This window comes from Pyxicephalus adspersus, chromosome 9, assembly GCF_032062135.1.
Source record: "Pyxicephalus adspersus chromosome 9, UCB_Pads_2.0, whole genome shotgun sequence".
In the NCBI taxonomy this organism is placed as follows: domain Eukaryota; kingdom Metazoa; phylum Chordata; class Amphibia; order Anura; family Pyxicephalidae; genus Pyxicephalus; species Pyxicephalus adspersus.
The window spans coordinates 29,292,639-29,305,031 of record NC_092866.1 but is presented as its reverse complement, the minus strand read 5'-3'; the positions used below and the strand labels follow the sequence as shown (position 1 = coordinate 29,305,031).

The window sequence follows — 12,393 nt, the reverse complement described above, 5'->3', positions numbered from 1 at the left end:
CTCTCCCAACTTATTTTCATTTTAACACTAGAACCTCTTTTAAGAGCTATTAGAGCTAACCCTGATATCACAGGACTAAAATTTGTGAATAAAATATATTTTGCAGATGATCGTTTGTGTGTCTGTGCTTTCCAATCCGGTTATCTTCATGCCTAATCTTATGAAGGAAATGAACGTATATAGCTCTCGAAATTTTAAATTAACTATAGCAAGTCAGATGCTCCGAACATTTCTCTAATCCACGGGCAAAAAGAACAAATTGAGAGGAATTACTCTTTCAAATGGACCTCTGGAGGGTTTTCGATATCTGGGAGTCTATCTCTAGGATTTGGGATTTATCTCAAATTTTCCAGTTGAATTTTTCACCTCTTTTTCAACGGATAAAAGCAGATTTACTAAAATAGAAATCCCTTACCATATCGTGGTTTGGCAGGGTTCAGGTGAATAAAACTAATGTTCTTCCAAGGTTCCTATACCTATTTCAGACCTTTACCAAAATGGATACCTAAATCTTTTTTAATAGGGTGCATACAGCGTTTTTTTAGTTGATATGGGGTAGTCACCGGTCTAGATTGAATCGCAATCTATTGTTGGGAACCAAGGCAGTGGGAGGTCTAGGAGTTCCTAATCTATATACGTACTACTTGGCTTCTCACCTGGTTAGGCGAGTGGGGTGGGCTAAAAATGCTTCTTTTAAACAAAGGGTTGGGCTGGAGCAGTTAGCCGGAGGGCCGAGTTTGAAAATGGCCCCTTGACTGGAAAGTAATTTGGTAAACTTAAACAACATCCTCTAATTGGCCCTACCTTGAAAGTGTGTCATAAGGTTGCCCCAATATTAAACCTTCCCCATCACCTCTTTACCCGGTTCTAGACAACCCAGCATTTGAACCGGGTAGGGAAGACCCTTATTTTGTAAATCCCTATAAAATGGGATTATGCAGGGCACTAGATTTTTTACACAGGAACTCTTGGCTCCAGATTTCTGACCTAGCACAACTAGGCAAGTTGCCAGGCTTGCCAGATCTCTTACTTCCTTCGAATCTCTGTATACAGGAGCAGGTTCAGACAGGCATCCATTATCTGCCCTATATGCCTTACTTAACTCCTCGCCTGACCACACTACCCGCACCTATTTGGTGGGGGAAGGTATGCTACTTCACATTTTCTGGTCCTGCCCAATACTATGCGCATTCTGGCATAAATTCAGAGAAATTGTACAAAAATTTACAGAATATACTGTCCCAGATGACCCCTCATTTTTTCTGCTTCAAAACAGCTCCCTCCCCCTCTGATTCCATAAGACATCGGTGGATAGACACCTGTTGAATGCTGCTAAACTATGTATTCTGACACTTTGGAGATCAAGTGTCTTCCCTCTGTACCACAATGATTTAAAATTATTATTGACATTATGATAATGGGAGACCTAACGGCTAGTCTTTATGAAAGAGTCGAAAAATTTGATATCTCCTGTTTGCTAAAATGTCATGATATTTGTAACTACCTCCATGCATGTTTTCCATCGAGCTACTTTCTAGTTTTAGATTTTTGCAGAATACTGTTGTAACCCTCTGAAGATGATGAAAAAAAAATATTTAGAGCATTAAAATTCCTCTCTTGTTTTTTGTAAACCTACAGCAAGTAATGCAATTCTACTAGCGACTAGTCCTAATCAAGTCCCATTGAAAAATAATATATCATTCTCTAAATGTTTAAGGATTCGGATAAATTGCTCATACGACTTACATTTTGAAATGACAGCTAAGGACTTTAAAACAAGGTTAATGGAATTAGGTCATAGTCAAAAATCTTAAAAAAAGGCATGTCTAAGAGCAAATACCAGAACCTGTTAACAAAATCTTTCCAAAACTAAGAGTCAAGAAAATCAGAAATGTAACGTTATTCTAATTACACAGTATTCATTTCAGCACTGTGAAATGCAACAGATCTGTAACTGATTTTGGACCCTGTTAGCTACTGATTCAACTAGTAGGAAACTCATAGCTCCATGTCCACAAATCACCCTACAAAAAATTGCTATCTCTCAAAGATTGGTGCAAGATAATTTCTGAGCATCTGAAAGGGAATAGGTTACAAAACGAGGTACATACCGCTGTGGAATTGCAATCAGTGTAAGTGGATTTATCATTGTAGTGATAATTGTATTATCCCAAGTAGTATTAAAATCAAACCAAGAGAATACGCTGATTGCAACTCCATGGGGATTATTCATCTTGCTGGGGTAGCTAGTATGTAGGGAAGACAAAGAGAGCATTTTGCAAGAGAATATATGAGCCTGCATTCATAACTATGAGTGGTAGAAATATCAGCCTATTTTTCCATCATATGGGGCTATATCACAACTATGATGTTGATAAGTTAAAATTCATTGCTAAGGATAGATTGCATCCTAATCCTAGAGGAGATTTTGATAAAGAACTAACAATACGGCTTCCTTTAGGGGGAACCAAATTTTGGAAGGAGTTTAATGGTCAGGCTTTTATGAGGGGGTGTTGAGAAGTTCCTGGCTTTGTCTAGAAAGAAGAGAGCCAGAGTTATGAAATAACACATTTATTCAACATATTCCCCCTTGAGACTGATGCACTTGGTACAGCATAGTTGCAGCTTTTCTAGACCGTTCAAATAAAAGTCCTTTGGTTGGGCCACAAACCAGCTCTCAGCAGCATGTTTGACGTCAGAAATGTCCTCAAAATAATGTCCCTAAAACAATGTCCCTTCAGGTGTTTCTTAAAATTTGGGAACAGATAACAGGTCAGGTGAGTAGGGGGGATGGTGGACCCATTGGAAACCCAGGTTGTTCATATTGGCAGCCACAGCGTTGGATGTGTGCGCAGCTGCATTATCCTGCAAAAAAAAGGATCCCTTTGGTCAACTTTTCACGGTGTTTCGTCTTCATTACCTCCTTCAGCTGGTCCAGGAGGGTAGCATAATACTGTCCGGTGATACTAGAGCCCTGAGGTAGGTAGTCCACCAACAAAATACCTTCTTTGTACCAGAAAACGGACGCCATGACTTATTTTGATTTCTTGGTTCGGAACTTTTTCGACCGTGGGGACCCGCTGAGGCGCTATTCCTTTGACTGTTCCTTGGTTTCAGGATCATAGATGTGGAGCCAGGTTTCATCCTCAGTCACTAACCTAGCCAAAAAGTCCTGTGCAGCTTCAAAATGGGCCAAAACGGCTTTGGATGCTTCAACCCGTTCCTTCTTCTGATCACTGTTTAAACATTTCGGCACCCAAAACATTGATAACAAACCCAATACACTCCCGTAAGATGTCAAGGGTCGGGCCTATCTTTTTTGCGGATATTCGCCAGTCCTCAATAATCAGCTCATGGACAGCATCGCAGGTTGCCGGGTCAGCTGAGGTTTGGGGGCGCCCACTGCGGGGCTCACCTTCAGCAGTGAAATGCCCAGTCTTGAAATGAGATATCCAGGTTTTGACAGTGCTGTAGGAAGAACACTTCGCCCTCAGTGTTTGTGACATCTCAGTGTGAATGTCCTTTCCTGACTTTCCCTGGAGAAACAAAAACTTCATGACGGACGGTAACTTCAACAACGTAAAACTTGCTTGTGCCTCACAGCTTCTCACTAAAAGAAAAAAAAGGGTTTTAAGAATTTTAAGACCTGATTTTTGCAGTTACATACTAAGATATTAGGCTGTCATATGCTCCTACACTCATTTTTGTATTTCATCTGAAAGGGGGCAAAACCAGGAACTTCTCAGCACCCCCTCGTATACATAAATGACAGTAAGATATAAAACCACATAAAATTTTATGCAAATTTTTCTCACATAATTTTCATGCAAATCTTTCTTACATAATGTTGTAGCAAGGCATGGCGAGGCATGAGGGGGCATACTCTTCCATGTAAACTGGCACTCAATGTAAGCTCATTGGATGTCCTAATGATGAAATTTTAGGGGTTGTTAGCCACAAGTGTCACCCACTTGCACCTCTAATTTTGTTCACCTGTACCCCCTCCCCCCCGTTCTAGAGATATTGGGGTTCAGGTGGTAGTAGACTCCACCAATGTGTAACAGGGTAGTTTTTTTGTATGGGCAGAGTTCTTTATGTTCTGACACGGGCCTAATGATGACATTTTAGAGGTATTAGTCACAGGTGTCCCCTACTTGCAGCTCTAATTTTGTTCACCCGTATCCCGCCGTTCCAGTGAAATTGGGGTTCAGGTGCTAGAAGCCTCCACCAATGTGTAACAGGGTAGTTTTTTGTATGGGCAGAGTTTTTTATGTTCTGAAGATGGCCTAGTGATGAAATTTTAGGGGGTGTTAGCCACAGATGGCCCCCACTTGCAGCTACATTTTTGGTTATGCATATCTCCCCTTTCCAGAACAATTGGGGTTCAAGATAGGGAAGGGGACAGGGTAGTGTAGTATGACATTTCTAGTTTTGTGACAGGTAGGTATACATTTGGTAAAGGTAGGGAGATGGAGTACTGTTAGCTATGAAGATCCCCTGTGTACCCTGAAAATTTCAAGTGGGACTGACATACTAGTCAGGAGATATGGGGGTTTGTACTGGGAGAGATGTAAGGCTGCAGAACATGACATGCAGCATTCATAAACAGTGAAAGTGAAACTTTTTTAAACAATTAAGTCATTGTACATGCCCATTGGTTTACGCCCTCTGGCAGTTATTTTCCATGGGTAGTTTTTCTGCTTAGGAAACCGGCCGCATATCCAGGGATATGCGTTTGGTTTGTTTCACTCAGAAATTCATTAATCACTGAGATTCCCTTATCAAGATATATACTTGAATGTAATGCTTCAATGTAAATTGTTACCAAGAGGCAGTCACTAACTACAGAAATACCTCCTATTACTTTCAATAGATCGGGAGTGTCCTTAAGAAAAGAGGGTAGTCCAGAAACAAAGGGTCTTAAATAATCGTCTACTAGTTGACTTGTGAGCTTGTGATGAAATGCTTCCAATTCCTGATACAATATGTCACACTTACCTCTTCCTCACTAAAGCGCATGCGGGCAGTTCAGAAGCTTGGCATGCCTCTGTTTCCAAACTTTATCAATTCAATCAAATCCACTGGCCAATCAGAAAAAACGCCTCTTGACTAGCCCTGGCTATTTAGCTAGCTCACAAACTGCACTTAATTCGTGCAATGTGTCTCCATTGTGCCAAGCTCATATTTCTGTTGAGCTAGTTCCTGTTCACCTGGTGCTTAATTCAGTGTTTCCTTTGTCCAGCTTCTGTGTTAACCCCTTGTTGTCCATTCCGTTGGTTCCCAGCCAACTTTCTTGTGCTGTTCCAGTGTTCCTGTCTGTATGTAGATATCCCTGAGTCACCTGTGCCTCCTGTTGCTTCCAGTGTCTCCTGTGTTCCCTGTGCCTGCAGTGGCCCCTGTGTCACTAGTGTCTGCTTCCTGGACCCCCGGCTATTGACCCCTGGCGTGTGATCTGACCTCTCTTGCTTGCTGCCTGCCTCAACCCCAGCCTTCCTTGACTATCCTTCCGCTTTGTGATTTGCTACCGTGTTTTGCCCACCTTAGTGTGGCAAAACATCCTCACCATCAGAGGCTCTGGAGAATACCTGGTTACTGCTTGGACTCTGCACCTTGGCGCTTCTCAGGGCTCACACCACCTCCGTGCAAGCCATAGAGTCTCATAGTTGTTCTGTCTCTCCGTGCGTGACACAATATTTGTAATTATTGCTAACTGGGATGTGGTATCTTGTTAAATTCAATAGTACAGTAACTACTGGGAAATACTAATATAAAGAGTTAGAATATGCACCACTTTGACATGTTTACCAATGCAACTCCATCAGAAAGATAAAAAGTAGCTGCTTCTAGATAAAATATCCTCTTAACCAATGCACAAAGACTTTTGTTTCTTATTTAGTAATTAGTACAGGTTGACAATTGAAAATCCGGCCATCCGTAATCCGGATCCTTCAGTTTCCCTGGCATGAATAGCCCTTGCATACCCAAGGAGGAAAAAGCTGCGTCTATTCGGGTGTAGTTCTGTCAGTTGCCACTAGATAGCGCTAATACATTATAATTACAGGCGATTCAAAAATCCGAAATTTTCGGAAATTCCGCACTCCTTAGGTCTCTTACATCCTTGGTGGTCATGCAAATTCTTCAAACTACTCATGTCTGCTTTTAAATATTTAGTTTACTTCCTCTTTGCATATTTCTATATCCTTCTTTGCTTCAAAATTCAGAATGGTAGAAATTGTGTTCTGCATTTCAGTTGTAAATTTTAAGTTAAACTTTTGTTTTAATACCACAAAACCTAGATAAGTTAAAGGTAAACATTTAGGCTTAGATTACACTGCTGTTTTTTGCATGTGGTTTTAAATGGTGTCAACTACTGATGTGGACTTTTTGATATATAAGAAGGAATCATAAAGTATACTACATACACGGCTTTTGCCTCATACCAACAAAGGACTTTTTTTATCTACACTTTTTGTTTTCCTGGGCCAAGGCTTGTGGCCAACTGACCATTGTTCACCATTTTTGAAAAATCTGGAAAACTGACTGCATTGTGAAAAGTGATTGTCCTGTAAATATCATTAAGTTTCTTTTGTGTAACAATAACCAAAGTATAAATAGGAATCAATAACAACAATGACAATGACCAACGTATAAATTAGAAACAATGGCTATGAAATTGGGACATGGGAGGAGATAGCCCAGATATCAGGGCCATGCATTGTTCAGGTCCATCAATGACTCTGGATTCCTGAAAGATCACTGTTTACTGTTTACATTTTAATTACCTTTCTGTAATTCTTCACTTTGTATAAATACCACCACCTTTTCTGAATAAATCAGAACAATAACCACCTTTGATTGTTCTCACACATGTGTCCGTAAAAACTCCATCTATAGCAAGGAGTCTCTGTTCCTTCAAGAGGGAAATATGTTCATCCTCAACACCACCTTCAAAGACTACACTTGGAACGACTTGTCACCACTTATGTAAGCATTTGTAAGTTAATTTGGTTAATTCAGGTGCTTTTTTTACCAGTAAAAACAATACAGTGTTTTGCTATGCTTTTGCAGACACTTGCCTAGCAATTACTGCCTATTACCACTCCTAGGCATCTAAAACAGGGCAGCCATCAGAAATTGACCTTGGATTGGATTATTAGTAATACTTACAGGTATAGTAACTAGCTGGCTAACCAGCAAGAGAGAAAGGTGCAATTGCTGGCTTTGGGATAGGCAGCAAGGAAGACAGGTGCAATTGCAGGGTCTGGATTACCAAGAATGATAGTGGCAAGATGGGTGCAAATGGAGGGTCAGGCTTCACTTGCACCTGGCTCCCTTGCTGAGTCACCAACCCCCCCACCAGCACCTGTCTCTCTTTATGGTTAGACTAGACCCTTTACTTTCTACCTGGCTGCCTTGCTGGCTAGCCCAGATTCAGCACTTGCTCCGGGTTCCCTTGCTTGATGGCCAGTTGCTATTGGAGGGTCTGAGCCAAACAGCAAAGAACCCAAGTGCAAAGCAGGACCAGGCTAGTAGGTCCTGTGGGTGCAGTCACCCATTGCAACCAGTCAAAATTTATTTTTGTATCCCCTTGGAGGATATGCTACATTTAGTATTTCCCCGCAGCAGCCCAATAAAGATGGGGGTAGCTATGAGTGGTTCTTTAAGAGTTCTGAGTGGCTGGCAAGGTGCCAGCTGCTATGTGATGCACAAGATTGCTTGTCCCTGCCACAAGTCTCAACCTGCCCTTGTACACCAGGGCTCTGCTGTGGGCAACAAAGAGTTAAAGCTGATCTATCACTAAAATGTTTACTTTTTAGTAATTAATTTTGGAAGTGGAGAAATGTATTACTCTAAAGGTTTATAAAATTCAGCTGGGAGTCTGTCCAGACCCACTATCTTTCCCAAAGGAAGGTCTTTGCCTTTGCTATTATATGTATTTATGGGGGCATTCAAAGTATTTTGTTGTGTTGAGAGAGGTAGTATGTTAAGATTCTGTAAGAAGCATCCACCTTTTCTGGGTCAGTGGAGTAAATTGGTGAGAAGTATGGTTCTAATAGTTGCATGATTTCTGGTTGTGTCTTGTTGCCCAATGATAGTATTTATATTTAGTGTATTTCACTTTTTTAAGGGCTTGTGCATTTAATTGGTTGTTTAAAATCAGCTTGGAGCCATGTCCTTCTCCTATCCATAAGCAAATAGGAGTAGCATATCTCTAAATGATACCTTATAAAATTGCATTTAAGAATTTTGGAAGTGGCAAGATGAACTGTCACAGGCTGTCCCTTTTGTCAGTAGTACTAGGATTGAAAACCCTGGTTTAGCCATATATATTACAACCCTGCTAAACCAAACTAAAATATCCTGAACAAAGTGTTTTATCTTTTACCAATAGCAGTATTAATCAAAACAACAGTTCAACTTTTTTCCTAACTGTAAACATATAACATTAATGGGGGGCAAGAGTCTAGTTGCAAACTGTGAATTAAAGTGTTAAAATCATGTAAAATCCTTAAGCTGCAAAGATAGACATAGTAATCTTAATTATTCTTAAATCTTAATTATTCTTATTATTAATCCTAATTATGCAACATCAATACTACCATATAAACCTAGATAATCAATCCTCTGGTAAGGATGGAGTTCCTGAGGACAGGCAAGTGTTGAATCTGCATTCTCAAGTAACATAAGGTGTTCACTGACATTGACACTCAGTTTACCTGGATACAGTAGTGAAAAATGGATTTTGCAGGCTGGGGAAAATGATCTTCGCTGTTCACTCTTGCAATTACTAAGCAAGGTTTTTCTGTGGGTTTCATTTGCAAGGCTTGCATCAAATACACCACCAGGAAGTGTTGCAGATCATGTTGTTTATAGGTTTCTGGAATGCCCAAGAAATGTATATTAAAATTGTAATTTCTATTATCTAAATCCTACTATTTTTGCGATAGAGAGGACAGTTGCTCTTTTTGCGTAGTAATTGACGCTTGATATTCCTGTCTTGTTGGGAAGCAGATTTTGGTGAGCTTGAGCTTTGCTTGTCAGTCAGAGATTTCTTTGTGATTTTAGCCAGAGACTCAACGGACTCAATATATTAAGCAATTTCCCCACACCAAGGTAGAAGATTCAGTAGAGATAGTGTGATAAGTGAAGCCAGTGCCTCAATGTATTACTAGATGGTGCTGGAGGATCTGTGAAGTTGCTTAGAACAATACATATACCTCTCACTTAACCTCCCGACCGTTAAGCCCGACCTTCGTACGGGCTAAAAAAAGTTGCTGTTTTGGTTAACCCCGAGATTTTCCGTAAATTAAAATCCTCACTTACCTGGTCCCGCTGATCGTCCCGCGTCGTTCTCCTTCCAGCGCCGGGTGCTCTCTGAAACAAGAAGCCGGCGGGCGGAGGAAAAAAAAGCCGGCCGGCTTCTTGTGCGTGCGTGCGCGATGACGTCGGCGCGTGTGCGGGAAAATTCAATCCAATACATAATGAGAGTTTGAATTTTGTTCTCATTTTGTATTGGATTGAATACAAAGTCCTGTATCCAATCCAATACAAAATAATAGAAAATATATTTATGTGGTTTTGTCTATAGGTTGGACACTAGGGAGGTGTTTTAGAAAAATATATTACTATACAGTATACCGAATTATCGCATTTTCAGTATTTTTCATTTATTTATGTATTCTTGTTTAAGCTGAATTTTGTGTTTTTCCTTCAATTTTATTTAAAGTAATTTTTTTTTTTTTTTACATGATTGTGTGTTTCAAACATTTTTTATATTCATTATATCTACTAGACCCCTATTCAGACATATTTCTGTACGTTACAGGTCTACAATTTAAAAAAAAAAAATTTCATGAAAACCTGTAACGCTTTTGGTACAGAAATCTAGACCTCAGTGTAACGCTCAGGTGGTTAATGACCAAGTTCTGTTCCTAGGACAAGGTTGTTAAGCAAATTGGTTGGTAAGTAAGTACTGTAGTGTAATAGTGGGTATATGTCACCATCTTTATAAATTTCACACTGTATTGTTTTAATGACACCATTTATAACAAAAGTTATTTTTGCAGTATGTGAATAAAGAAAAGGACAAAAAGGAAACTTTGCATAACTCTGTATTACAGCACATTAACATACTGTACTTTATAACAAAACATGAAAGACATAACAAAGACTGCACTGTACAATCTTTAGACACACAGAATAATGATTTTAGTCATCATCAATCAAGTGTGGTACAGGTATTGCTTCACAGTCAACAGTTTCATCTTCAGAGTTATTAGCAGGCCCAGGGGCTGTAGAAGGCCCAGGTTAGGATAAAGAGGAAGGTGAAGAAATGGAATACATTGTAGGGGGTAGTGGCCCTTAATGTAGTTTTTAAGATAAATCCTGTCAATGTGGTCTGCTTTGTAATTTTATTTTTTTCTTCATAAATTTCACAATAGTATTGTAAAAGTTTGTTCACTTGCAGCTCCACTTAAGTGAACCATTCAACATTATGAGTCATAGCCTCTAGTTCCAACATAGCTGCATTCACTTTTAAAAACACACAAGCTAACCCCTTTGCAGTGAACTTTTGTACTTCCATTTTTTCATCTTCTTCTACCTCTTCCAAGCGCTGCAGTGCTTCCTTTTCCATTAAATTCTCATTAGTTAGCTCACCTTCAAGATATTGGACTCATTCTTCAAAATCTTTTAACTGAACATCTAAATTAAGAATATAAGCATGTTCTGCATTTTTTTTTTATTTATGGCATCAACATAGGTTTATGTCAAATTCTTTAAAATTATTCACAAAATGCTTTAGGCATTTTTTCCATATACCCTGCATACATTTTTCTGTCACTCCTTCCCAAGCTGATTTGATGTTCATTATGCAGTGTAAAATGTATGATTTCCAAAACTCATGAAGGGTTTATTTCATTACTTTCTGTTGCTGCTATAGCTTTGGAAAATGTTGTGTGTAAATAGTACGCTTTTAATGTAGCTATGCCTCCCCTGGTCCATTGGTTGGAGGATAGCTGTTGTGTTTTTAGGCAGATACACAACCTTGATATCTGGGTGTAGATCATTAAGATGCATGTTTTTTGTGCGTGGTTTCCCATTGCCGTTTCTGTTTAGTTTAGTTTTGTTTAGAAATTTTTCAGCAATGTTTTGTAATTTTTTCCACAAATATTGAGTACTAATGTATGCATGGTTTCCACTACAAACTGCTACTTGACCCCCCTGGAAGCCTTTGTCCCATTCCTAAAGTCACAATGTCACATATTGGTATTTGAATGTCTTATGTACATTTTCCTTTTATGAATAAATTGTCATGGTTTTTATTTCTTTGTTTTTTTAACAGTCTGACATTTGCACTCATGTTGATTTGCTGCCACTGTTCTGCACAACTCCTCTGTTCATTTGTAGTAGTGTTATATGTTTGTTCACATTGTGCTTTGCTGCCTGATCTTAGCACTATTGTATACAGACACACTTCCACTTGCTTTCCAAACAGGTTGTCAATTAGCTGTCCAGCTGAGTTCTAATACACCTGATTGTGATGGAAGGAGGTCCAGGTTTCCAAGCACAACATCAAACCACATTGATTGCCAAGCTTACAAGCAGGCTCAAGCACTCTTAGAAAGGAACAGATGTTCTGTTGTTGCTTAACTTATTTTGCTAATTAAATACCAGATTGTATGCATTATTTAGGTGTTTACACAAAACAAATAGTACTAATATATCAAACTTCCAGGGACAAATTCACTTTGAGCCAAACATTTGTTCTTGTTTTTCCAGCCTTTCAGGGTGTTTATGCAGGTTTGAATGGCATTTTAGACCTTGGCCCACTTTATATTGACTTACTCACCTAAGCTTGGTAGTGGAAGCACATAAAGGTAGATTCCTCCTTTAAACCAGAAGCAATATCCTCCATGAATGTGGTGCTTGGAGCCAACCCCATGACATCAGAAATCATAGGAAGAAATAGGCTATCTTTTCAATTTGAAGCATGTTAAGCAATATGCCCCTAAAAACCTCTTTGCCTATTTCTTCCTATAATTTCTCTTTTCTATGTATATGTACACACATCTAAATACGTACATACATATATGCATGTATGTACATACATGAGTGCACATAAAGGCAAACAAACAATATATACCTTAAAAGAAAAACACACAAATAAGGATCCTTCTCTGCAAAAGTGGCCGGTGAGTTTTTCAACTGTTAGAACACAGTTCACACGCACATAGCGGGTCCGCTTTTGCGCACAACTATGCGCATAAGGCTCCTGGAGTTTTGCGCACAACTATGCGCATCAAACAACAGTTTTAATAAGACAATTGTGCTGTTTTTAGCTTTTCAACAATTCAGAGAAAGGAACTGCTTCAAACAAATCAAAATTGACTT

At 39.3% G+C, this 12,393-nt stretch overlaps 1 protein-coding gene across 3 annotated transcripts in view; it reads right to left on the bottom strand.

Annotated features, from left to right (window-relative positions):
- The window catches only part of LOC140338729 (uncharacterized), a 101,056-nt gene that overhangs the window by 25,950 nt on the left and 62,713 nt on the right, over positions 1-12,393 (bottom strand). For 2 of the 3 annotated variants that reach the window (XM_072423052.1, XM_072423051.1), the window contains exon 6: positions 2,566-3,610. The exons of the other annotated variant lie outside the window; for it this stretch is intronic. In XM_072423052.1, coding sequence (XP_072279153.1) covers positions 3,234-3,610 — 377 coding nt within the window. In that variant the 3' untranslated portion in view covers positions 2,566-3,233. Of the gene's footprint in view, positions 1-2,565; positions 3,611-12,393 lie in introns of those variants that run through there. 3 annotated transcript variants of the gene reach the window in all.